We start from the raw sequence: 25,910 nt of genomic DNA, 5'->3' as shown, positions 1-25,910 counted from the left end.
AGACGCTCTTCTGGCACCGATAACATTCTTGTAACCCACGGACAACAGATTCCTCTCTTCGATCGTGAGTTCCACATCGAGCTGCGCAACTTTCTTCATCGCTTCAACCATCTCTGCTCCAAGAGTCCACAAAGAATTACTCAAACAGAGATGACATCAATCACAAGGCAGGGCTCAGTAACACTGACAAATCAAATCGAACCCTTCCTTCTCCGAGGAACAGAACCAATAGCGTAAAAATAAGATCCATTTGTGCACCAAACACCGACAAAACACCATAAAACTAGCGTCCTGAGTCACGAATCTACCTACTCGAGCTTCAAACTGATCGGTGTCGAGCAACAAGCAGACAAACCAACGAACGAACTCGATATTAGCAAGACCCAGAAACGGAAAACTCAAGATTCCTAACCTAGTATTCCCTGGGTAACCACAAATTAATCCAAAAAATCCGCCACGTTTCCGGACAAAATATGAAACGAAGATCTGGGGAACAGAGTTCAATGAATCAGGGAAAGAAAGCCCGAATTCAAAAGGTATGTGACTTTGATTACCATCGTATCTCTCGGCTTGCTCGGCCAGTCTCGCCAAGTAAACCTGATTGTCCCTTTCCTTCTCCATCGCCTCCCTCTCTCTCTCTCTGTGGGTTTTGTGTCTTGTGTGATGAAAGAAACTGCTTCGACGCTCTATTATAAGGAACGGAGAGTCCGGTTTCAGACAAGAGAACGAGATCGACGGCTGAGAATGAGCCTTGGTTAGTGGAATGCCTCAAAACCTTATGATCGAGAAATCTGAGCCGTCGATGACGTTTATATGGGCCCCACACATCTCTGTATTTTGGACCTTTTCATTGGTTCATTCATGTCTTCCAGTATCCGTGCAAACCACACATGTGTGCCCACTCCAACCCTCTTCCTCTTCCAGAGGTTTCCTCAGGTACAATTTTTTTTTTTTTATATATACACACACCAATTGGGTTTCACTTCCCAGGAATTTCTCCCGCCAAATTAACCCCAGAAATTAGGGTTTATGCGCTCTTCCTGGTGAATCTCGAGCTGGTACATCCTAATTTCTTATGAATTGCATTGAATTTTGCAAACTTTTTCTTGTTTTGTTCTCTTCTGTTTTTATTGATTGTTAAGCTTCTATCATCTACTTGCGGTTGCGGGCAGATTGATGCAAGATTTAGACAAACATTTTGGTAAGATCATGTCCTGTGAACCCTTCTACTGTCACGAAATTGTCTGAAAACCCAATGTGAAGAAGGTATCCAAGGAAGCAAGTTACAGAAGAAGAACACATCAATTCAGGTTTCATATTGACAGGAAAATGAATAGATTACAATGTTATCATCTAATTGCATTTGCATCTGCATCTGCTACATATAATGTTTTTAGCTATAAATTAAACCCCTCAAAGCCATACTGATTCCTGAGGAACTCTCGTTATACAAGTAAAGGGTAAAAGATGACTGATGCAGTCCAGAGTTTTTCATCTGAACGACCAAATCATGCACGCCTTAGAGGGGTTCACGTCACTGAGAAGCAGAAGCTCCTCTGCTCGATGAGCCCGAATCGCCGATCGAAACAGTCGCTAAGGACTTGGAGGCCCATGCTCTGGCATTCATGGCTCCTTCCTGCAGATTGCTCCTCTTGCAAGGCTCTTTAAGCTGCATCCGTAACCGTACGACCCGGCTGAGATATGAGACAGTGTGTTCGGACAGGCTCTCGAGGCTCATGTTCTGAGCCACCCGTCCCCATGTGAATTTCACAAACACAACCAGTGTCGGGAAAACCAAATGGAGCAATCTCAAAAGGACAAACACGGTGGCAAGTGCCAAATACGTCTCCTGGCGAAGCAGATTCTCAGGTGATCTTGCCCATGAGAAGGGGCAGTTTTCTTGCTCGGTGGTGCTTTGGTTCCCAAGATTGGGCACTAATCTGTTTTCCTCAACCGAAGAAGCTTCGTCCAGCTTTTCTATCCCTACACCGGATGGCAACTAACCATTAAAACCATTTCTTTTTATAACTTAGTCTCACTAGGCAAATCCACCAAATAGCTACACCAAGGTAAAGGCACAAGCGCAGAACAAACACAACAAGCAGAAATTGAATATCAAATGAAACAGCTGCAAGAAACAAATGTCTTACCAGTAACATCACTATAAAATGCAACAAGAGACCCGAGGCTTCTGGAGCCCCGGTGGCGAACTCTCATCGTTGAATTCATCAGGAAGAGGGTAGGAAATCCATGAACTCCATACTTAGAGAGAATGCTGCACCAAGAACCACATAAAACCAGCTAAGTTCAGAATTACTGTAGTGCCAAAAGCCAAAAAGATTCTGACTTTACACCAACCCACCTTGGCCTGACTGTAGAATCCTCGATTGCAAAGTGAGGAATTGAAGGATAGAGTGAAGAGAGAGCGTCCAAACTCAGTCTAAATGATCTGGAGAAAGGACACCAAGACGCATAGAAGAGCAAAGCCACATAGTCGCACTCTTTTGTATGAATCATATCCAACGCGATGATCAACGACCGCTCATCTCCCTACATAAACCAGGGAAAAGCAGTAGCCTCTAAGAAATGCCGCACCAGAGCAAATGCTTCGAATTCATGAATACTTGTCTGAATGTTTTGTCCCTTTGTTTAACAATCATATATGACACCAAAAGAAAAAACTTTTTTGCCCGACGTCGGCTCAATGCAAAACCCTAAACGAGAGCCAGATTCAGCTAAGCAATCGCAAATTCAGATCGAACAGGAACCCTAGAAACTGGGAGAGGTTCCCAAAAAATCCATCAGAACCGAAAAAACCAAAAAGTCGGGAGAATTTTCCCGAAATCATACCTCGGTTACGGAAACGAAGCCGGGATCCTCATCCAATTCATCACCATCATCCAAAGATAAGGAACCATAACGATCTCGAAACCCTAAGATGTAATCTTCAGCAGAAACCAAGGAACAGAACGAAAACCTATCGACGGAGGAAGATGATGAGAAGGCGGCGCACGTTAGATTCCCCAATACCACCACAAACAACAAGATCCGCTTCTCCATTAACGAAAACAATCGAAACCCACAACTCCTCCCCAGAGAATCACAACACCCGGATGATAAAAACCGGAGATTCTAACACGGTGGTTGTTGCGGGCAACCCAGAGAAGTTGACATGTCGTTATCGAAGAGACTCGAATTTAATGTCGATTTCCTCAGATTTATCGACGTGAAATGGAAGTCGGAGACCGCTGTACGAAGAGAAGCAAAGGGTTACTCCGAATTTCACCGGATTTATCTGGAAATGATCGGATACGGGGAGAAGAATGAAGGGGGAGAAGCGGCGGTGGTTGCTGGGCACTGGGTAGAGCTCGTAGGAAGAAAGGAAAGGGATAACATAAAAATTAACCCAAAAAAAAAAAAAAGAAGGCAACAATGCAAACAGATTTTAATTAAATTTATAATAATTTATTTGGTGGTATATTTCATGCCTTGTGGGCCGTAGCCACGTGTACGTTTCGGCTTCATTCATCTAACGCGTTAAAATAAAATCTTAATTTTGTAATTAGGGTCAGATGCTGTCATTACAGCGTTTCATTCACAATTAAAAAAAAACACCCGAAAATCTGCTAGAATATATAAAAGGAAAAAGCCTTTGCGAGGTGTTTTTTTTCCCAATTTAGCAATTCAGATTTTTTTTTATACAAGTTACATGAAACATCGTTATAATATATTTTCTAACATAATATAATTTTTCCTTTCTCATTTTATACTATCATTAGATATTATTATATATTTGATCATACGAATGATAACATTAACTTTTTTTTCGCTTTCTCATTTTTATCCCATTCATAATCTCTAATTATTAATCTAATTATATAATCCATGATATCTTCTTTAATTTTGTAGATCAAACATCGATATCAATAGATTAGAACATAGATATCAAGAGTGGTTATAATTAGGCATGGGCATTCGGATCGGGTTAATCGGGTTCGGATAAAACCGATCTGATTAATCGGTGTTCGGTTCGGATCGGTTATTTAAAAAATAACCGATCGGTTTCTGTCATCCTATAGCCGATCGGATCGGTTTGGTTCGGGTAAATAGCCGATCGGTTTTGGTTATTTGAATAAACCGAAATTAAATTAAAATTTAGGGTTATATTTTCCTCCTCTGTCAATATTCATCCGCTTCGAACTCCACCCTGCCATTACCGAAGCCAAGCTCTTCTTCCTCCCTCGAGCTCGACTCCATCTCCTCAAGCTCGACTCAATTCAACTCCCTCCTATCCGTCGCCGACGTTCGCCTCTGTCTGCATTGTGTCTCTCTCTACTGCTCTCGTCGTTGTTCATCTCTCTCTGCAACTCTCGTTGCCGGCCTCCTCTCTCTCTCTACATATCTCTCCGCCGGGCTCTTCTTTCTCTCCACCTCTCATCGTCGGTCTCGTCTCTTTCTGCACCTCTCGTCGTCGACTTGTCGGTCGCCTCTCTCTGGTCTGCCTCGCCTCGGTCTTTCGTCGCCTCTCTGTGACTGTGAGTTTCATTCTTCTTCTCCCTCTTATGTGATTTCTTTTTCTCCTTCTGTCGATCTCATGCTCGTCGTTGTCGGATCTCTGTGATTTTTATTGTGAATTTCTGTCGACAATCAGATCTCGATTGTTAATGTGTAAGAATGGGTTTTTTGATATGCAATCTATTGTGAGTATTGTATTTGGTTAACAGATGGTGATAATCAACATTCTTCTTCTAATTTTCTGAATCTCTTCGATGGAAGTTCATCAGTTTTCGTGCATTTTTCTCAATATTTGGGTTTTGATTTTTTTTTTTTGTATAACTTTGAATTTAGAAATATTTAGTTAGCTTTGTTTATTTAGAAATTTTTGTTGGATGGAGTTTATGTGTTATGGGAGATTTGTCTTTTCGGATCATATTTCATTCATAAACAATTGACAAACATAGTACTCTGTTTTGAAATTTTCGCTAAAAAACTTCTGATTCTAATTTTTTTATTTATGTTATATTTGTTGATTTTTTTTAATTATATATTTTTTTTAAACATTTGAAAAAAAAATTAGAATAAGTTAAAGTTTTTGCAATTATTGTGATGTTGTATTGACAGAATGTTGATCAATGGGTACAAACATTTTGAGAAATCATATTCAGAAGATTTGCAAGAACTTTTTTTACCGATTATTTGTTTGGATAAATTCGAACCGAACCCGAAAAAATCCGAACCAAACCTGAACCGAACCGATTAAAATTATATACCCGATTGGATATGAATATTCCAAATCCGAATAACCCGAACCCAAAATAACCGAATCCGAATAATCCGATCCGATCCGATCGCCCACCCCTAGTTATAATGGTGTTGATACACGTCGTGAGAGAGTTTCAAACCGGCCCCGTTTGGACCAATCTGGGTCTGTCATTAATCTATCATTTTGTCGGTTCAGACAAGTTCAACCCGTTTTTCAAACGGTTGGAAATATATTAAATATATAGCCCAAATCCGTTTTTTAAATTGGTCCGGTTTGGATCAACCCGGTTTGCGAATTGAAGTCAAATATAAGAAAAAATCAGTTTTGTTCTAAAAAGCATATCGATACAAAAAAAAAAGGGTTATATCGATAATACGTACAAGACATGTCTAAATCCATTTCATAAGCTATTACTATATACTAACAAAAACTTCAAAACAAAGCGTTCATACGTTCCGTCGATGATTCATGAACTATTTCCAACCGCTTTTTACATGTCTAGAGCTTCAATATCATCTTGAATATGTGTATTTATATATATATACATATAATAAATACATATACGTATATTCACACAGTCATATATATATATATATATATATATATATACACATGTGTTGGGCCTCAAAGCCCATTTGGTGGAAAAGTTAAACCCTTCACGTGAGGGAGAGGCTTTCCGAAATATGGCGTTTTGCGTTTTAGGGTTAATACCCTAATGTGTTGGGTATTCGCGAGAAACACGGCGCGTGGCTCGAGGAGGGGTTCGAGAGAGAGAATAGAGAAGGCGATCGAAAGGGAGATCCCGGAGACGGTGGAGCCTCGGCGACGCCGGAGCTCGGAGACGGCCAAGGAGAAAGGTGAGGTTGAAGGTTCCGGTAAGGACTTTCCGTTTCTCGGTTGTATCTTGTGGGCTGTCTTGTTTCTCCGATTCTTTTCTCGGGGTGAACCTCCGGTGCTTTGTGGAGGTTACCGGTTGTTGGCTTTCCGTTCTGTTCTTTCTCTAGTGGATTCGCCGGCACCGTCCGACCGAGATGTAGGCCCGAGATTTATCTCGGTAACCGAACTCGTTAAAACCGACTGTCTTCTTCTTCTTGCTCGTACGAGTGTCGGAGTGGCCGTGAGAATCCGATATCCACTTCACATGTATAGCTTGAATATTTTTATATACCCACATATATATTATATTCATACCTATATATGTGTGTGTTGTAATAGAAAGTTTGGATCGAACAGCCTAAGCTTTCTAGGTTGTATTTTTATCCTTTTTTTTTAGTATAAGTTTACAAATTATAATTAAGTTTTGGAAATAGATCACAGACTATGAGTTGGTCGGCCCAAAATGAAAGTATTGAGAATGAACTTGTAATGAAAATGTGAATATTTTTAGACAAAGTTTCATAACATATAGCCGTTAAACCGGATTAATCAAAGCACCGATTGATTACTTTTTATATGACCGACGCATCAAATTGGAACAATAGAAATCGCAAATTAAATGCATTTGATGCAAAACCCAACAAGACCACATTAATGCATTTAATCTAAAACTTACTCGATCGCATTCAAACGAAATATTTACATATATCAACTTTATATTTATGATATCTTTCCAGTTTTATTTTTCATTCGAAATAATTTTGGGGCAATACGTAAAATGTGCCAAAATAAATTTATGCATCAAATTACAAATAATCCAGCGACAATTAGAAACAATTATAATAAAAATTTCATGAATATTTGTTTAAAATTATAGTGTATAATCAGATAAAAAATATAAGTAGGGACAATGTTGATGCTCAAAATATAAGAAAAATATTTGTTCTTAAAAATTGAAAAATTTGTGAAGATTGCTCACCCAAAAAACTAATTGGCAATAAAATGAAAATATCAATAGCAAAAATAATAAGAAAAGGAAGTTTTTTGACTAAAAAATAGTAAATTTGATCAATTGCGAAATTATGTCCAAATGAGGAGATTACATTTTTTTTGGTAACATATTGTTTCATCCAAGCAAATGTGACATAACAGGTGATTTGGAGAGGTGGAAACGAAGAACATAATAAATCCGAGGCTAGATGGAGAATTGTGACATGCCTGAATGAACTTGGTAGAGCAACTATTGATCTGAAAAAACTACACATTGGCAATCAATTTTGATTATATATATGTATATAAATAACAGATTAATCTTTCCAAGGGGATGGGATGGAGTGTGGTCCAATTGTTCTATGTTCAAGATTTTCGTTGTAAAAAAATTACCGTACAATGCACTTCAACAGCATGGGATTCCACTATATGCTTATGAATATGAATATGTGTATGTATATTTAAATATTATAGATACAGAAAATGGTGCATGAACTTAGAGAAATTAATATTTTCTTTCATTTTGGTGGTATTTGTCTTCGTGCGATGGAGTCGTGTAGCCATTTGAATATTCCCAGGAAAAAGATAATATATATATATATATATATATATATAAAACCATGCGTGATCTTAATATTCATTGAACTATAATATATAGAATTCAATTTTTTATTTGTTTACGTTTAAATATCTATTTTTCCCTATTATCATCCATCTATCTCCACCAATATTTCTTATTTCCATGCCTTTTTCTTTTCTTTTTCTTGTGAATGGCAAAGGTATATCTATATAACATCTTCAACTTCTATATATCCTAATTAAAGTCTTTTCAATTTGGAATTTATTATATATATATATATATATATGTGTGATTTTATTATGACATTGAAAATTATATGTTACATATGATTATTTATTAAATGGATACAATGACTGCACAATGAGAAAATGATATGGAAGCATTTGAGTATTCCATTTAAAATTACACGATTTCTCTGTAATTAATTTAATTAGCTAAATTACAAATTTAAATGAAAAAAATATATTTTTCCTACAATATGTATTAAAGTTTTTTTTCCCTCGTTTCAACTTTCAATATACTCTTCCTCTAACTTCCGACGAGGGACAGAGACAGAGACAGCTACAAAGGTTTCACTGAATCCAGACAAAAAGAATCGACTTGTTTTTTATATATATAAAAAATAAGGAGTTTTTTAAATAAAATAAAAATATCAATTATTATATTCTCTAACAACTGGTTTGAAATAGTGTATATCTCCACATAGACTCAAAATTACATAAATTACATATACTTCGATTCAAAGGTATAAAATGGAATCGAATTAAACAAAGAATAAATTTACTATATTTTATTCAAATTCAACTTAAATACTGATTTTGTACAAAATTAATAAAGTGCAAAATAGATATAGATTGAATTTTTAATTAGTTATTATGGGCATCTATTGTCTGCAGGACGTGAAACAAAGCAACGATGCATTGGGGCGTCTTCCGCCATACGACACGGACACGCACCAACTGTTTACATGTTTTATATTTTTTTTTTGTTAAGAGTTTGTAAATTTCGGGGATTTAGGGTCTTGTATCCGTTTATTTTAAAATATGTTATGATTATAATAACTAAATGAATAAAAAAACATATTGAAATTATAAAAAAACACGATTTTTTTTTGTAAGTAATGAAAAATCCTTCCAAAGTCATAATTCAGATGTGGGTTTGTGGTTGTTTCCGAATTATTAATTATATTTCTCTATTTTATATCAGTTATATTCCGGGAAACTTTTACATCCAATTCAAATTTAAATATTTTAGTTTTTAATGTTTTAAAATTTTATGGTCTGATTATACTCGAAATTATTTAATTTAATTTAAAAACAATATTTTTAAATTGAATTCAATAATCTGAAAATAAATATATCGTATCGGGATTGGTTTTATATATAATAACTAAATAAAATGTCAGCATGCGATGTTACCTCTACACTTTTTTCACCTCTTTATATATATATATATATATATATATATAGCATTCATATGGTTATTTATTTCTATTCAATAAAAAACCCACTAATGGAATTATTTTGTTAAAAAAATATATCCATGGGGTTTTATAAAAGTTCCATACTTTTTTTTTTTAATAATTTTATTCGGACTGATTTAATCATCCATACCTCAATATCAATGTCCATGTCTGCCATTAACTATTGCCTGCTGTAATTTTATGCTTTTTTTTTGGCATCATGTACTCGTCTGCTTATAATAATTTTTTGTATTTTTGGGAATACATTACAAAATCTAACATAATTTACAACTGCCATTAACGAATACACAAAATCTTTTGGGTGAAGGAGAAAAATAGATTTCAACACTAGCGTGGGAGTTATATTTGAGTAAAATTCGCATAAAAGAAGTACACACACAGACATATATATATATATATATATATATTAAAATAAAATGATATTATCAGATTGGTAAAATCTAACCGGTGAATGGAAAAGACATTTTAATGTAGATATTGTTATAGGTAAAATTTCAATAAGTGCGTCAATCTGTAATTTTCGCTGAAATTATTAACATATTCTTAAATTTGATTTTCCGATTAATGTTTATTCTATGTAACAGGTCGATATAAATATTTCTACATCCAACATCGAAACTCGAAATTTCTATTTTGGATTCATAGTTTAAAGTGAAAGAATGAGTTTGATTAAATCAAATGGCTTTAATATACATAATTTTTCATAAATTAGATATTGCTTAAATATTGTTTAGGATACTGAACATGTTGTGCTTTACTACGCTATGATATGATTGGATAGATTAACTGATTTTAAAATGTTATTTAAAGAGAAAAAAAAAATGAAAAAACAAAATACTTTATAAAGGGAGATAATGAGAAACGACGTCGCTTCGACCAACACGGTGAGCAAGCTCTGCTCCAGCTAATGTAGTACTACTACCGCGCAAGCTTCACGAGCTTCGCGAGTAGGCGCGTGGGAGGATCACGTGCCGTGACTCACCTTGGATACTGCCTCGCCCAATAGCTATCTGCCAGCTGGAAACTACTTCCCACTTGCCTCCACATATTTAATTATTTTTTCAAAAATTTATAAAAAAATATACCAGCCTGTCCTACCTCAACGTCTCTCTCCCTCGCATTCTCCGAAATTGCCCATACCTGCAAACATGCCTACGCAAGGGTATTTCTGTCTTTTCAGTGCTCACCGGCCAATCCTATAAGGCTGTATCTAGGCTGTACAAACACTCTCCTTTTTTATCATAGTACGGTCAAAATTTGATTCCTCTCTTTTTCTTTTTCATAATTTTATTGTATTTTTAAAATTCCCAACAGTTTTTTTGAAGTTTGCCATCCAATTTTAAAGTTATGTAAACAAAAATGGTAATGCGAATATAATACAAACAAATTATATGTTACATGTTTTTTCATAAAAAAAAAGTATAGGTTAAATGTTACACAAACAAATTCATTTGATTAATGCCGAACGCAACACCATATGTGAATTGAAGACACGGTTCAGTAGCTGGCACGCAAAGGTACAACTAGTCCGTTGCCAAATCCCATGACCCTTTTACCTTCCTCTTTCCTCTTTAAAGTTAAAGTCTATTATTGTGATTATATATTTTTTTAATAAATATTATATTTCGATTTTATTCGCAGGTGGCAATAATATAAAGTAATCCACTTCAAAGGCGTGTGTGCATATATATATATGCCCCCATCACATTCTTATCCCACACCAATATCCAAAACCAAAACACATCATCAAGCAAGCTTCCTCAGCTTCTTCTCTCTCAGCCCTCTTGAAAAAAAAATTATTTTTTTTTTCTTGAAAGATCAAAGTTTTTCAGAGAAAAGATGGAATCTTTCCTTGTTAAGCTCATTTTGTTCCTGTCTCTGTTCCAAATCTCTGTCTCTGGTCGCAGACTGGAAGAGGCGGAGCAGTTCCAGTTTCTGAAATACCACAAAGGCTCTCTTCTCTCCGGCAAGATCTCCGTTAACCTCATATGGTACGGAAAGTTCAAGCCTTCTCAGAAAGCCATCGTCTCCGATTTCATCACTTCCCTCTCGCATTCTCCCGCCAAAACTGGCCAACCATCTGTCGCCACGTGGTGGAAGACAACCGAGAGCTACTACAGACTCGCCGGCGGCAGGAAGAACCCGTTTCCGTCGTTGTCTCTGTCACTGGGAAGACAGATCCTCGACGAGAGCTGCTCTCTGGGGAAGTCGCTGTCCGAGAAACAGATCCTCGAGCTCGCCTACAGAGGCGACCAACACAATGCGGTCAATGTCGTTTTGACCTCCGCTGACGTGGCGGTCCAAGGCTTCTGTATGAGCAAATGCGGGTCCCACGGATCGGCTTTGGGTCGACCCGTGAAAGGCAGACGGAGCTCCAAGTTCGCGTACATCTGGGTCGGTAACTCGGAGACTCAGTGCCCGGGTCAGTGCGCGTGGCCGTTCCACGCTCCGGTGTACGGTCCCCAGAACCCGCCGTTGGTTGCGCCGAACAACGACGTAGGCCTCGACGGGGTGGTGATCAATCTGGCCAGCCTTTTGGCGGGAACCGCCACGAACCCGTTCGGAGATGGGTACTTTCAGGGCCCCAAAACGGCACCGCTTGAGGCGGCGTCTGCTTGTCCGGGAGTGTACGGAAAAGGGGCCTACCCTGGTTACGCCGGTAACTTGCTGGTGGATTCAGAAACGGGAGGCAGTTTCAATGCTCACGGTGCAAACGGCAGGAAGTTCCTGCTCCCAGCGCTGTATGACCCAACGACGTCCGGTTGTTCTACTCTGGTCTAAGATGGAGAAATAGGCAAATAAATTTAAAAAAAAAAACCTTAATGTAACAGTCTACGGTAGAAATAATCAGTGTAATGTGTAATTCTTTGATTCGTTAATAATATTTTCATTTTTAAAATCGTTAGAAAATGTTAATAATTAGCAATTACATAAGTGGGAACATACGCAATTGCACTTTTAATTCAGTGAAACTGCGCACATTTAGTTTCCGATTGATGGGAAATTCCGATTTTATGTTAGTAAGCGTTTATTAAGATACAATATTCCATAGCTAAAAATTAGAGTCATTGACATATCATGCATACAAAATTCCAGATACAAGCTACGCACAAGGTCCTGCAAATAAATAAAAAAAAGATCTTTTAAATGTTAATTTAAATAACGAGTAAGAGTAAATAGGTTAAACATTTTGATTCGAAATTTAAAAAAGTAAGCCGAAAAGAGCCGAATAGTGTCTGTGTCCCTATTGTAATTGTTACAATGTTACCCAATCCAATCCAGTTAAAAATTGTTAAATACGATTTATAAATAAAAATTAAATATAAAATATAAAACTCAAAATAAGATGACTTCATTAGTGAAAATATAAATCGAAATTAAATTTGAATTAACTTGAAATTAATGTGGAATACTATCAACGAAGATATAATTTTTTATGACAAGAATTAAATAAAAAAATCTAATGAAGACGGAAAATATTTACCCGTTGAGAATAAAAAGAACGAATATGGGTCTAAGAAATGGATAAACATGAACAGATTATAATATACATATATGCGAATTGCGAAGTGTCCGAATCCTAAGGACCAAAAGCCAGATTGGTCCTAGAAATTAACAAAAAATATATAAAAAATGGTGCATTTTTTCTTTTTATTTAATTGGAGCTCACAAGAGATGTGGGTGGATTGGCTCGAGACTGGAGCTGGTCACGTGAGAAACACGTTCCCTTGAATGGGTGCATAGATTTGATCGCAATGTAAGCAACGTCATGGCGGTCGGCACTAGGGACGGTTTCCTTTTCACACGCTTATCGTGGAATGTTTTTTCATTTCTAAAAAAAATAAATAAATAATAATTCACCTTCACATGGTATGACATTGATAATAATAGTGGTAGTAATAATTATGATTAATAAATAGAATAGTCGTAGTGTAAAGTATTGTATTTGGAGAAAGAAAAAACATTGGATGGATTGGAGTTGGAAAAGTTTAATGCTTAGAAAGCTTTATTTTTATCCGAACATTATCACCAATGTTAAATATACCAGTGTATGCATATCTGTCCAATATATATAAACGTATATTATGTGGCAAAGAATTGTTTTATTGTCAGTCACTGATGTTTCAAATTTTCAATCGAGAAAACCCATAATTGGAAAATTTTGTTATCATAATGCTAATATTGGCATGAAATTCATACCCTTGGCCGCATAAATTCGGCACTTCCACATCCACCACCAGCTGTAATCTAATTTCATCTGCTCCAATAATAAATATAATTCAGTTATATAACAATTTTAGAATTTAAATTTAAATAAATGGACCGACCGAACCTCACTGACTTTTTTGCACTCATCCCCTGTTTTGGGTTTTGTCTTTTGTCCTCTTTCCTACCTTAGCTGTCTTGCCCCTGTTTTCTTTTTAACCTTTTCATCCAACGCGCTATTGCCACGCTGGCATCCGATGGTCAGCATCCATTTAATTCCCATTTTACCCTTCCCTTCCTCCACTATATATATCTCTTTGAACTCACAGTCTCAGACACATCTCAACAACTCGAGTCTTCTTCTTCTTCTTCATCATCATCAGCTTCTAGGGTTTTTCCTTTGCATCTGGGTTTCTCTGTTTTATTGGTTTTAAGTCTGAAAAATGGGGTCTTTTTTGTTGGGTTTCAAGATCGGGTTCTTGTTCTTCTTGTTCGGTCTTGTGTTCCAGTGTTTGGACGCAAGGACAGTAGTGTCGGATTCGGACGAAACGCTGTCGTTTCGGTATCACAAAGGAGCTCTTCTCACCGGAGATGTCTCCGTCAACCTCATCTGGTACGGCAAGTTCAGGCCGTCGCAGCGAGCCATCATCACGGACTTTATAGCGTCGCTTGCTTCTCACCGGACGAAGATGACGGTCCAACCATCTGTTGCCACGTGGTGGAAGACAGTGGAGAATTACTACCACGTCAGCAAGAGCCGACTCCTCTCCCTCTCCCTCGGAAAACAGATCCTTGACGAGGAATATTCCATGGGGAAGTCACTCTCGGAGAAACACATCAAGGCCTTGGCAGGGAAGGGCGGTCAGAACTACGCGGTCAACGTCGTCTTAACCGCAGCTGACGTGGCGGTCACCGGTTTCTGTGTCAACCGGTGCGGGTCGCACGGGTCGGGTACGTCTTCAAGGAGGTCAAAGTTCGCGTACATCTGGGTCGGGAACTCGGAGACTCAATGCCCGGGTCAGTGCGCGTGGCCGTTCCATGCGCCGGTGTACGGACCACAGAACCCGCCGCTGGTTGCGCCGAACAATGACGTGGGCATCGACGGAGTGATCATCAATCTGGCTAGCCTTTTGGCTGGAACCGCCACGAACCCGTTCGGAGATGGGTACTTTCAGGGCCCTAAAACGGCGCCGCTTGAGGCGGCGTCGGCTTGTCCGGGAGTGTACGGAAGAGGGGCTTATCCTGGTTACGCGGGGAGCTTGCTGGTCGATTCAGAGACGGGAGGCAGTTTCAATGCTCACGGTGCAAACGGCAGGAAGTTCTTGCTCCCGGCTCTGTTTGACCCGGAAACATCTACTTGTTCTACTCTGGTCTGAGGGAGATGGGACATTTTGCAGAGCTGAAGTTTTTCTTTCTACATTATTACCATAAACTTGAATCGTGAAGAGTGGGAGAGAGATATATATCTATATTCTTTTATTGGTTATTCTTTTTGTTCCATAGTTTAGTAATAAAAAATTTGTTTAAAATCCTGTTTGGCCTACAAAACACAAAACAAAGTATTTTTTTATTATAATTATTTGGGAAAATGGTTATGAAAATTTTCAAGAAATTAAAAATATGTAATGATCAATCAATAACTTTAATTGAAATCATGTTTTTAACTTTGCTTTTTTTTTTTGGGGGATAATGGTACATTGATTACTAAAACCAACATCACTTAATAACAATAAAAAGAGTTCAAGTGTTATTGATTATGGAAGCACACGCAATCATTTCCTTAACTACTTTTCTAAAATCAATTGGTATTTTCTTTAATTAAAGGTTATTCGATATATATATATATATATTCATTTTAATTTTCACTTACATTTGTTATTTGTCCTAATTCAAATTTAATGTATACATTTGGGCTTTAGTGGGTTGGGCCTAATAAGCCTAAAACTTATTTATATATCACATTTGGGCCTTTGGCTGAATGACCTAATATAAAATTACTATTAAAGGCATATATCCCTTTAAGTAAAAATACTTAATTTGGGTGAATAACTGCGCATTTCGTTATTTTTCTTCGTTCGATTTCGGATTTAATAGTATTTATTTTTAAATTCAAATAAATCTTAATTTCGGTTCGGGTATTGGGACAGAAAGAAAATGAACCGCAATCGCATGGGAGGAAAGTCGGCCTGGTTTGTATTAAATTCATGTCATGTGTCGATATACCTTTCGAGCTGAGAATCGACGGTGTACAAATTGCCACGTAGGCTAACGACTGATCAATATTTATTTCCAATTCCCCTGAAATTCGGTGTTCTTCGACTTGTACCTCTGTAACTACGGAATGGAACCGCCGAAGGGTCAGCACACGCCGGAGAAATCTTCCTCCGACGATCCGTCGCCGGTGACCTTCGTCTCTCCTCCAATCGGATGCTGTGTTAACTGCGGCGGACCAACTGCTGACGCGCCGCAACCGCCGACATCATGGCCGGATATGTCGCCACCGCCGGTTTACCGGCCGATCCGGGCTCCGGCGATTAATCTCCCGCCGAACAATTCCCAGGCGATTATCCTTGCTCCGGTTCCTCACGCTGAGAAAGTTTCGGGCGTCTCACTGCCGTATAACTTCGAGTGTCCCGTGAAGAGGATTCACTCACCAGACGATATCCGACGCTTCCATGAATCCACTTCCGGTAAGAACTTCCTAGGGTTCGTTGTTGCTCTGTCGGAATCGATCCGTGGCCACAAGATATCGGATCCGTGCCACGTGTCCCGGACCGTCGCCACTATCGTCTCCATCCTAGAGACCACGATGCAGTGGATCGACGAGATTCCTCCGGCTCAACAGTCATCGCGATACGGAAACGTCTCGTATCGCACATGGCACGAGCGGCTCGAAGAGAAGGGTGAGTCACTGATGCTTGGGTTTCTCCCTGAAGAGTTCAAAGGATCGACAATCGAGATCGTTCCGTACTTCGCCGATAGCTTCGGGAACGCGAGCAGGATCGATTACGGAACTGGGCATGAGACGAATTTCGCGGCGTGGTTGTATTGCTTGGCGAGGATGGGGATCATCAAAGAAGAGGATTATCATGCTGTGGTGGCTAGGGTTTTCGTCAAGTACCTGGAATTGATGCGGAAATTGCAGATGGTTTACAGCTTAGAACCTGCTGGATCGCACGGAGTATGGGGGCTTGATGATTACCACTTCTTGCCCTTCATATTCGGGAGCTCCCAATTGATTGATCACAAGTATATGAAGCCGAAATCAATCCATAACGATGACATTCTGGAGAATTTCTCGAATGAATACATGTATCTGGCTGGCATTGCCTTTGTGAAGAAGGTAAAGAAGGGGTTGTTCGCTGAGCACTCGCCGTTGTTGGACGATATCAGCGGCGTGCCGAACTGGAAGAAGGTGAACAGTGGATTGCTCAAGATGTACAAAGCCGAGGTTCTCGAAAAGGTCCCCATTATGCAGCATTTTCTCTTCGGCTGGCTCATCAAATGGTACGATTCTACTCTCTCCTGTTGGAAACTGTAGCTTCTCATTTCTTCAGTGTGATTGTAGCTGATCATATTAGCTAGATTATCTCTAAGTTTGATTTGTCTTGTGGGCTGAATTTGATTTGTCTTCATGTGGGATTTTATCTCTAAGTTTAGCTCTTCTTATGAGTGATCATTTTCAGCGAAACCCCAAGAATATACTGACGTCATAGATGATTTAGGATCTCTAGCTCTCGCTTTTGAATCGATTGTGCTGATTATCTTATTAGACGAAAATACTTGAAAGGCTGCAATGGATCATGGACTGAACTGCATAGCCCACAGGATTGGTTAGCATGGCCCTTCATTTTTGTGGTTTATCGACTGCTCCTGGTGATTTAGATTCAAGATAAGTAGCTCACCAGCATGCAGTAATCTGAGCGAAACAACAGGCTGAGTAGCGCAGAAATTTTCCAGACATTGAACTTGTTCTTCCCTTGAACTTAAATGAAGTTTACCTGATACCCTTAGATATCGTTCTGTAAGTGTCCCTCTAACCATTTGCTTCCCGTTCTGTTAATCTGCTACATCATGATACCACGGGTAACGCTTTCTTGATGACTGTAAATCTAGGCTGAGACAAGCAAATCTGATGATCGCTACTGTTAACCAACATATCTAGTTTTACAGAGTATCATATAAATTGGTTCTATGCTTGAAAGACTAATGATGCTTCATTCCTCAGGGCTTCACATAATTATTCAAATCTTCATTTTCAGGGAAGAGTGATCTAGCACCACCGAAATTCCCGAGGCCGGGCTACATTTTTCCCCTCTGGTTACTTGCTCGGGTTTTGACTGAAAGGGATATACCAAGAATGGCACTGCTCTGGACCATATCGAGTCATCTGAGTTTTGAGTAGGTCGGATTCTTGGTGCTGCAATGAGATACTAGGGCTTTTTTTACTGTGTTATGTTTAATGTACTTGCCACTTAGCCCTTTTGTTTGGCAACTTTGAATTGGTCTTCGATGCTTTCCTCTTCCTCTTAGAGAATTAGCGGTTCGGGTTTCGCAGCAGCGTTTTCATATTGACCGCTGCGTTTCGGGTTTTTTCAGCGGCAGTGGTTGGTGACAACGCGGTGGCTTTTGTCGGATTTGTTTTGTTTTCTGCGCTTGGTGAAGTTACAAGCGTTGTCGGAAATTCGGTTAAGTTTGAATCTTACATATATGTAACCGTCAAAGATTTTCTACCAGCCGTAATTGGTAAGCACGGTCGTTATCATTCGGGGCCATATCATATTAATTTTTTATTCGAACAACATATGAACCATGGGACGCTGATTCATTTGGTGCCCCATCGTACGCTTTTCAGTGCATGTAAATTTGGTAGCGTCTCGTTCTCCTCTGAAGCTTCTTTATCAGGCAGAAGATTCGGTTGGGACAGTCGACATTTCGTGGGCCCCATTCAATTTAAATATCACCTGTCAGGAACTCACCGCCACGTGTCGGTAATCTCCCCGCTCACTCAGTACAATTTCTCCACAGTCGCAGTCTTTATACCCGTTTTCCGCGGTACCCATTCCCAAAGGAAAAGGTCTTTCGTTTTTGTTCAGGGTTGGGTCATATGGGATACGGGATCGTGTAAATGGAAAGCCCTTTTTTTTTCTTTTTTCTTTTACTCTTTTTGGCATGCATTAAAATAGGGGAAACCTGTTTCTAGTCCTTCTTCAATTGGGGGGTAATTTATTGGAATTCTTGTTATATTTCTGTATGTGTGAATGATAAGAGCCTTAAGATTTTTAGGAAATTGGGTTTGTAACTGATGCTTGTGTGTGTGGCTTGGTGGGGGATTGCTCTATTCCCATCTCTCTCTCTCTCTCTCTCTCTCTCTCTCTCTCTCTCTGTGTGTGTCTCTCTGTGTCTCGTTCCTTCATTTACCCAGGTTTTGTTGGCGGATAAAACGGTGACCCTCCTGGGAATCCTCGACTCAGAGAAGAAAGCTTCTGGCAATAGAGATTTGCAGAGGGAAAAAGAATTCTTTTTTTTTTTTAATCTTGTGTTGCTATTATTTGTTTTTGGTTTCCGGGTTAAAGTGTCTTCCTTCCAATACTTGTGTTTCCACTGGGTTTAACTTAAAACCCTCTGATTTCGAGGTTTTCTTTCTGGATCTTTTCAGATCTACTTTTTCTGGCCCTATCCCAGCGGGAGGCTGTTGAGCAAAGAAGGTAGCATTAGCACTGTCTTGTCTTTGTTGTTTTCTTCTTCTTCATCGTTGAACTTTTACAAGGAATCTTTGTTTCAGTTTTGCCGTGTTGCTGTTGTTGTTTCCATGCGTATAAGCTCGTTTGTCCTTACTGCTGTTTCGATTTTGGCTTACCGTTCCGTGGTTTTCTCCACCCTTTCTTGAGCATGCTTGCTCATCTGGGTTTGTTTGATCTTTGAGTTTTTTTATGAAGAAATGATATTTTCTCAGATTTTGGTTCTTGTTGTTGGGTTCCCCATTGCATTCCCTTGATGATAAACCTTCAGCCTTTCTGTTACTTGGACTCTTTTATGCCGAATCATCTCTACTAATCATTCATTTTCTGCTTTGATCGTGTGAAACAGATCTCTCTGTCTCTCTCTCTCTCTCTCTCTCTCTCTCTCTCACTGTATGGGAGACGAAACAGAGTTCCGACACTGGGACGAGTTAATCCCAGATGCCCTTGGCTTAATCTTTGGGCACTTGCCCCTTGAAGAGGTTCTCACTGTTGTCCCAAGGGTTTGCAAAGCATGGAACCGAGCAGTGACAGGACCTTATTGCTGGCAAGAGATTGACATTGAGCTCTGGAGTAATCGCTGCCACGAGCCCCATCTCCTCGATCGAATGCTTCAAATGTTGATCACTCGGAGCTCTGGTTCTTTCCGCAAGCTCGCAGTCACTGGCCTCCAAAACGACTCCATCTTCTCCTTCATTGCACAGCAGTAAGTTTAATGATTCATTCGATTCATGTTTCTCGAGTTCCTTGTGTGATGAACGGTATCTGATATGTAATCTTGAGCAAAAGTTTAAAGTTCATAGTTTTATGTGGCTTGAGTCAAGAAGCTTCAATCGGTTTTAGGTTCATCCGGTTCAGGTTATAGGGTTCTTGTTTGAGCGGCTATTTCTTTCAAGAGGTTTCTAATCTCATAAGATGCATTATGGTAAGACTGAGGAACTGTGTCGAAGCTGTAGGTTCGTTCTTGGTTTTTGATGTGTCTGATGTTTTCCTGTCTGTTTTTTGTTAGTGCTTGTTCACTTAAAATCTTGAGGGTACCAAGAAGTGATCTGAGCGATTTGATCGTGGAAGAGGTAGCCGAAAAGCTTTCAGCTCTCACTTTCTTGGACTTGAGTTACTGCTGCAAACTAGGTTCCCGGGCGATAGAAGCCATTGGAAAACACTGTAAATCTCTTGTAGAGTTCTGCAGAAACATGCACCCGTTAGACGTCCTAGCAAGTGTCAGCTCTCACGATGATGAAGCTTATGCAATTGCCAGCTCGATGCCAAAGCTCAGGCGCCTAGAAATCGCATACCTCCGAGTCAGCACGGAAGGAGTACTCAAGATTCTGTCCAGCTGCCCTTGCCTCGAGTTCTTGGAACTAAGAGGCTGTTGGGACGTGCAACTTGACAGCAAGTTCTTCGAGGAAAAGTTTCCAGATCTGAAGGTGTTTGGTCCCAGCGTGATGGGGTTTTATGAGATTATGAAAGATATGGAGGTCTGCTCGGATTCAGACGAGTCTGAATACTTGGCTTGGGAGTTTCTTGACGGCGAAATGGGTGAGTTTTACGAAGACGAGTTTGATTTCGGATGGGATGACGGGTTTTACGCGGGATTAAACACGGACTTCGAGCCCGACCTCTGGCCGCAATCTCCATGACCAGGTCTTGTTTGAGCTCTGTCTATTGCTAGTCGTTTGCCTAAGGCTGCTTTCTCTAGTATTTACACTCTCTTATTGTGTCATGATCTATGGTTGTGCTTGAATATAAGCTGAAGTTACATGGTAAATACCTTACATGTTTTAAATTCTAATCTTATCACATATTATGATCTTTGGCCTATAAGCATGTATATGCCTTTCCAAGATCGCAGCTTCTTTCTGCAGATTCATGGGAATTCCTAATGTGTTCAAAGTTGAAGGGGGCCTGCCTGATGTCATATATATATATATATATATATAGAGAGAGAGAGAGAGAGAGAGAGATGTTTTAAACTTGGCTGCCATTGTTGGTGCTGTTTGCGTCTTCCCATTGATTTGAAATGACGCCTCATGTCTTGGATTCCTTTCTTTATTTAGATTCCAATTCAGTTGTCTTCATCTGGAGGTGTACATATGCATAGACTAGTAATCTATCAACACCATATGATGTGGTGATGTGTGAATGGCATGCATGTATACTTCTCTACATATGGTTCAAGTTATAAGATAAGGTTGGCATGTTCGAATTAAGTATACAACTACGTAAATGTAACGTTAAACAATGTGTGGACAGACCCTTATCTTATTATTTCCATTACTAACAATAAGCAATCAGATTGGGTTTGATTTCATGTCAGTTCCATAATGGTAATGTAAGACAATATGGCTGGAAAGTTTGGTCTCTGGTGAATGTATGTATGTTACCGTACTCTTTGGGTTCGACTGGTTGTACCGCAGCGGTTACGGTTGCGGTTGTCAGCGTTTTCAGAACGTTTGATAGCGATTATAAATGATTAGTACTGACTGGTTGAAAAGTTGCTATTCGTAGCGATAATACGGTTGCGGTTGCGTTTTGATATAAATTGTAAAAAAAAATATTATTTAAAATTTTTTTTTATAATAGTTTTAATTAAATTTTTTGTATCATTTGATAAAAATTATTTACTAAATTTATAATAATTAAATAATAAATTTAAAATATAAATATTATCAATTTAATTTATTTTTAAATAAAAAAATAATTTTATTATAAAAATTATTAAAAATAATCATTATTAAACCTAAAAATTATACTATTGTATTTTTTTATTAAAATATAATACTAAAAAATAATATCAAATCATAACACTAAACAAAATCATCACCAATATATATATTAATGTTTTATATAATTTCTAATAAAAATATTTTAGTTTTTTTGTCAAAACGCCGGAAACCGCTACCAAAACGCAAGTTAGAAACTGCGATTAGAAAACACAAGTTTGGTTGCGGTTGCGGTTGGTTGCGATTCAACCAGTCAGTTTTTCAATCGTCCGCAACCACCGAGAATCGCAACCGCTCCGTTTGCGGGTCTTAAGTGGTACATTGGTTAGGTGGGTCCACATAGTGGAACACTGACATGTCTTTGGATCTTTTGTCTTCATGATGTACAGGGCAGGCGTGTGGGCGCCACGTGTCGTAGATTAATTATCATTAAACCACTTTTTTAAGTGTTACTTAAGTTCATCTTTTAAACATTCGGATTTTTTCTTGAAGATATTTGAGCAGTAGATCTTCTCGATGGTTTATCATTTCCTCAGGTGACGAATATACTTTACATTTGTAGCCGAACATAACATGGAAGAGATGGGATTCGTTCTTCCGCGTGATGAAACGTAAGGATTCAAAGCTTGAGTTTCCTGAAGTCGACACGCTCGACGGGATACGAATACGCCTCGTAATTGATTTTCTGTCCGAGAGAGCTTAGCTTCGTCAGTGCCGTGATCAGATCGACCTGTGAAAGGCAGAAGCTCTGAACTCTGAAAGGAGTCTTGATAGCACAGGTTGTTAAGACAGAAAGAACAAGTGGAGAAAAAACCTCGTAGTCCGTCTGGGAGACGGTTTCGCGGCTTCGTTGGTACTTCTGAACCCACGGAGCGACCTGTGGATCGGTTGCTAACAGAGATTCCGTCGCGGCTTGATCCGGACCCAAGAATGCAGACATCACAGCTAACTAGACAATAAGAAGAACAGTTATGGTCACACTTTGTAACTGACAGACAACACCCTTATCTAAAGCTGAGTTCATATCTCATGATAACAGGACAATGTATTTTGTTTGTTAGGTCTGAGCAGAGATTGGATATCCGAGTTTTCTCGTGTAACCGACTTCGGTCTCAAAGGCTTGAGTTTCTTGGTCCAGCTACCTGATCTCGATCGATATTGTGAGAGTCGGTACCCGAGTTTTGGTTACCAATGGAGTGTTCCAAATGTTCAGGTATTCGGACGGCGAGGGCGAGAGGCTGAGGTGGGGCAAGGAAAGAGAGGGTGGACGGAGAACTGAGGAGGACAGGGCGAGAAAAGAGAGAGAGGATATGTAACCCGAAATTTCAGAAAACCCGACTCAAGGATCGGATCAGGTACTCGAAATTCCAGGTTCCCACCCGTCCCTAATTGCTATCCAAAACCATAGAGATTTACCTGGCGAGGGCCTAATCCAACGGAGACGAACTTGTCTTTCATTTCTTGAACAGATGCTTTGTCCCATTGCGGGATCCTGCCTTCAGGATCTGGCTCCGTCGCATCACTCCTTCCGAGTTGCCTATCAAACAAACCCCACTGCAGATTCACACCACACACAATCCTCAAATCTCTAATTGAAATCAGAACAAAACGTTAACAAAGAAAGATAAAAAAGCCTTCCAACTCAAAGATAACAAGATCATGAACACAAAAACAGTTTCCTATGCCAAAATAGAAAAACAAAGTACTAGTGACAGTACTGAGGACACAACTACTACTTTGAAGAAAACACAACTCATTTGAGAATATTGTTAGAATACACAATGTACCTGGCCAGTTGAACCATATGCCGTGTATAGTATGTTCCCTTTTTCTTCATTTCCACCGCATTTTCTGATAGCCGACGCTAGAAATGTAGACTTGATTGCAGCTTGTGCTAAACAGTTAAGACCGAGAAGGATTTAACGTCCACAACACTCAATTTTCATTGACAGAATATGATGTGTATATAAACCTGCAGACTGGATGAGGTCTGAATAGGAAACAGGTCCCCCCTTCGAAAACGAGTCTATCTCTTTCTTTGCCTCCTCTATCAGGCTCATGGCAGCAGAAAGCCCTTGGTTCTCTGGTCTGCTTAGCTCCGAGCTTCGTAAAACGAAAAAAACGAATGAAGATCAAGACTATCCCGGGTGAGATACTAATCTCGGTTTTTACATGGATTCCTAGTAATCAATCTTAACTAATTCGATACCGTACAAAAGACTACTAAACACCTAGAACTATAGAGACTGGTTTGTTTGATCTTAGGCTAAATCTTATTTGGAGATTTATCCAGCAGAATTCACCAGGTTATAAACCGGACTTGTCTACGTTCGGAGGAAACTACGTGTTTAGGCTTCCGACTGATTCACGAGATTCTTGAAAAGTGTTTCCACTTTTCCAAGGATCATGGCAAACCTCGGCCTTCTGTCCCAATGAATCACATCAACAACCGATGAGAATGAAATCCTAAACATGATTTGCCACCAAACCAGCCCAAGCGGATTAGATTTCACGATGAGTTTCTTCTTTCTATACGAGAAAACACGATGAGAGCAACGAGTACCTTAACCGTATGGATCCGTTGGGACCCCCTGATTTTGTGGCCTACAAAAGAAGCTAACAGAAAGAGTATCAGTTTAAGCTGGGGATCTGCAACACCAGACAACCTTAAAAAGGAACTAGGTTATCCATTAACATGTCGTGTCCAAATCGTAGAGGAATCAACCCGACCTTATCATACGTCATGGCATCGTTCAGGGCCAATGTTAGCACTGCAGGTACAAGCTCCGGTTTACCCTAAAAATCAATACCCAGAATAACCAAACAATCACCTAAGCATATATGGTGCAGTTAGGCCTGGAAGATACTTCACTGGCCAGAACTGAAACAAGGATAAACACTACCACAACTGAAAAATCACGAGTATGGGATCAAATACGTGCAAAATGATAGCAAAAAAAAAGGACAGTACGGAAGCAATTTCCATTTCTCAGTAAATTCTTCTACAAGTCAAACTTACCTTTAGGGAAGTTGAAAATGTTTCCTTGATCTTTGCTGCACAAAACATGGAGAAAAGAAAAAACAGTCAGGAATTAGGTTTTTTTTTCTTTCAAATGTCATGACTTACAACTCAGTTACATCACATCAGTTCATAAACTTACATTGGAGCTCCGAACGCTGTCTTCGCTGAATCAAATCTGCAGCATTTGCATTACCCACGAAATTGGTGAAGCCTCCTATTAATTCCTAACAATAGAGCTCGTCATCACATTACAGAAACGGAGCGGACTCTAATCCTCTAAGCAAAACTCGTCAGCATTTTGGAAAAGGGTTTGCAACTTTTAAGCAGAAACCCCTCAAATCGGAATTCATGGCCGACAAGGGGAATCTGTTCTGTTACCATTCCAACGGCGGTGCCGGCGAATTTGAGAGCTTCCCTCCGGTGGAAGACGAAACTATCTCCAGGAACATCGTCGGCACCGATCTTACTGCATCGTATAACATTCACACCCTGATGATCATGTCATTCCCAGAATCAAGAGCAAAAAACAAAGACCCATTAGTCTTTATTGTATGAATCGTTAAAACAATAGCATAAAATGTCACGAAATAGGAAGCTTCTGGGTACCAGAAGTAGGGCATGTTTTACGGCGAAAAACAATGCAATGCATACGTACTAGTGAAGAAACTATATGCGTATGTATAGAGATTATATACACTTACAGCGCGATGGGGAGAAGTATGAATGAGACGTGGAGGATTGTTTACATTGACAGAAGAAGGAACTGTGGCGAGGAACGAAACTCCCATTGCCCCCAGATTTTGTTACAGTAACAGAGAGAGAGAGAGAGAGAGAGAGAGAGAGAGAGAGAGAGCTTCTGTGTGGATCGCGTGAAGGGTAGTTGCCGATTCTGTGTTATCCGAATGTTTCCAATCATATGGGTCATGTAGATTTCGCGGGTTTTTTTTTCTTTAGTAAACGCTAATAATACGAGATTCTGATGACGTGGATAATTCAACAAAAATTTTTAAAAAAATGTGGAAAGTA

General features: G+C 39.3%; 7 protein-coding genes across 9 annotated transcripts in view; 4 read left to right on the top strand and 3 right to left on the bottom strand.

Moving 5' to 3' along the window:
* LOC104813118 (14-3-3 protein 7) overlaps window positions 1-676 on the bottom strand; it is a 2,370-nt gene extending 1,694 nt beyond the window's left edge. Inside the window, exons 1-2 of one of the 2 annotated variants that reach the window (XM_019202450.1) lie at window positions 555-676; window positions 1-113 (exon numbers count right to left, since the gene is read on the bottom strand). In XM_019202450.1, the coding sequence (XP_019057995.1) occupies window positions 1-113; window positions 555-621 (180 nt within the window). In that variant the 5' untranslated portion in view covers window positions 622-676. The remainder of the gene's footprint in view (window positions 114-554) is intronic. The other variant, XM_010540640.1, reaches the window with a different exon arrangement.
* A 612-nt stretch (window positions 677-1,288) lies between these two features.
* On the bottom strand, window positions 1,289-3,409 carry LOC104813116 (5'-adenylylsulfate reductase-like 4). The gene is made up of 4 exons (XM_010540638.2): window positions 2,851-3,409; window positions 2,363-2,550; window positions 2,151-2,275; window positions 1,289-1,983 (listed from the first exon to the last, which is right to left on the bottom strand). Exons 1-4 carry the CDS (start codon window positions 3,058-3,060, stop codon window positions 1,535-1,537), a joined length of 972 nt encoding a protein of 323 aa, XP_010538940.1. The 5' UTR covers window positions 3,061-3,409; the 3' UTR covers window positions 1,289-1,534.
* A 7,498-nt stretch (window positions 3,410-10,907) lies between these two features.
* Window positions 10,908-12,093, top strand: LOC104813115 (protein EXORDIUM-like). Its single transcript, XM_010540637.2, has one exon. It carries the CDS (start codon window positions 11,032-11,034, stop codon window positions 11,971-11,973), a length of 942 nt encoding a protein of 313 aa, XP_010538939.1. The 5' UTR covers window positions 10,908-11,031; the 3' UTR covers window positions 11,974-12,093.
* Window positions 12,094-13,753: 1,660 nt separating this feature from the next.
* LOC104813114 (protein EXORDIUM-like 1) lies at window positions 13,754-14,974 on the top strand. The gene has a single exon (XM_010540635.1). The coding sequence runs from the start codon at window positions 13,842-13,844 to the stop codon at window positions 14,772-14,774; it is 933 nt and encodes a 310-aa protein (XP_010538937.1). The 5' UTR covers window positions 13,754-13,841; the 3' UTR covers window positions 14,775-14,974.
* A 724-nt stretch (window positions 14,975-15,698) lies between these two features.
* On the top strand, window positions 15,699-18,103 carry LOC104813113 (serine/threonine-protein phosphatase 2A activator-like). Its single transcript, XM_010540634.2, has 2 exons — window positions 15,699-16,905; window positions 17,661-18,103. The coding sequence occupies exons 1-2, from the start codon at window positions 15,740-15,742 to the stop codon at window positions 17,668-17,670; spliced, it is 1,176 nt and encodes a 391-aa protein (XP_010538936.1). The 5' UTR covers window positions 15,699-15,739; the 3' UTR covers window positions 17,671-18,103.
* A 228-nt stretch (window positions 18,104-18,331) lies between these two features.
* Window positions 18,332-21,217, top strand: LOC104813111 (F-box protein FBW2-like). Of its 2 annotated transcripts, XM_010540633.1 has the most exons (4): window positions 18,332-19,106; window positions 19,489-19,845; window positions 20,149-20,783; window positions 21,005-21,217. In XM_010540633.1, the coding sequence occupies exons 2-3, from the start codon at window positions 19,535-19,537 to the stop codon at window positions 20,777-20,779; spliced, it is 942 nt and encodes a 313-aa protein (XP_010538935.1). In that variant the 5' UTR covers window positions 18,332-19,106; window positions 19,489-19,534; the 3' UTR covers window positions 20,780-20,783; window positions 21,005-21,217. The 2 variants fall into 2 exon arrangements, with proteins under 2 accessions (XP_010538935.1, XP_010538934.1); XM_010540632.1 differs by lacking the exon at window positions 21,005-21,217 and having other exon boundaries at window positions 20,149-20,949.
* A 1,140-nt stretch (window positions 21,218-22,357) lies between these two features.
* LOC104813110 (thylakoid lumenal 29 kDa protein, chloroplastic) lies at window positions 22,358-25,801 on the bottom strand. The gene is made up of 11 exons (XM_010540631.2): window positions 25,586-25,801; window positions 25,263-25,373; window positions 25,024-25,108; window positions 24,882-24,916; window positions 24,593-24,658; window positions 24,426-24,466; window positions 23,835-23,965; window positions 23,650-23,756; window positions 23,279-23,416; window positions 22,677-22,811; window positions 22,358-22,592 (listed from the first exon to the last, which is right to left on the bottom strand). Exons 1-11 carry the CDS (start codon window positions 25,670-25,672, stop codon window positions 22,482-22,484), a joined length of 1,047 nt encoding a protein of 348 aa, XP_010538933.1. The 5' UTR covers window positions 25,673-25,801; the 3' UTR covers window positions 22,358-22,481.
* Between the last annotated feature and the right edge of the window lie 109 nt (window positions 25,802-25,910).

Source organism: Tarenaya hassleriana, unplaced genomic scaffold (genome assembly GCF_000463585.1).
Source record: "Tarenaya hassleriana unplaced genomic scaffold, ASM46358v1 Cleome2, whole genome shotgun sequence".
Taxonomy (NCBI): Eukaryota; Viridiplantae; Streptophyta; class Magnoliopsida; order Brassicales; family Cleomaceae; genus Tarenaya; species Tarenaya hassleriana.
The sequence above is the reverse complement of the archived record's forward strand: the minus strand, read 5'-3'. Positions and strand labels throughout refer to the sequence as shown.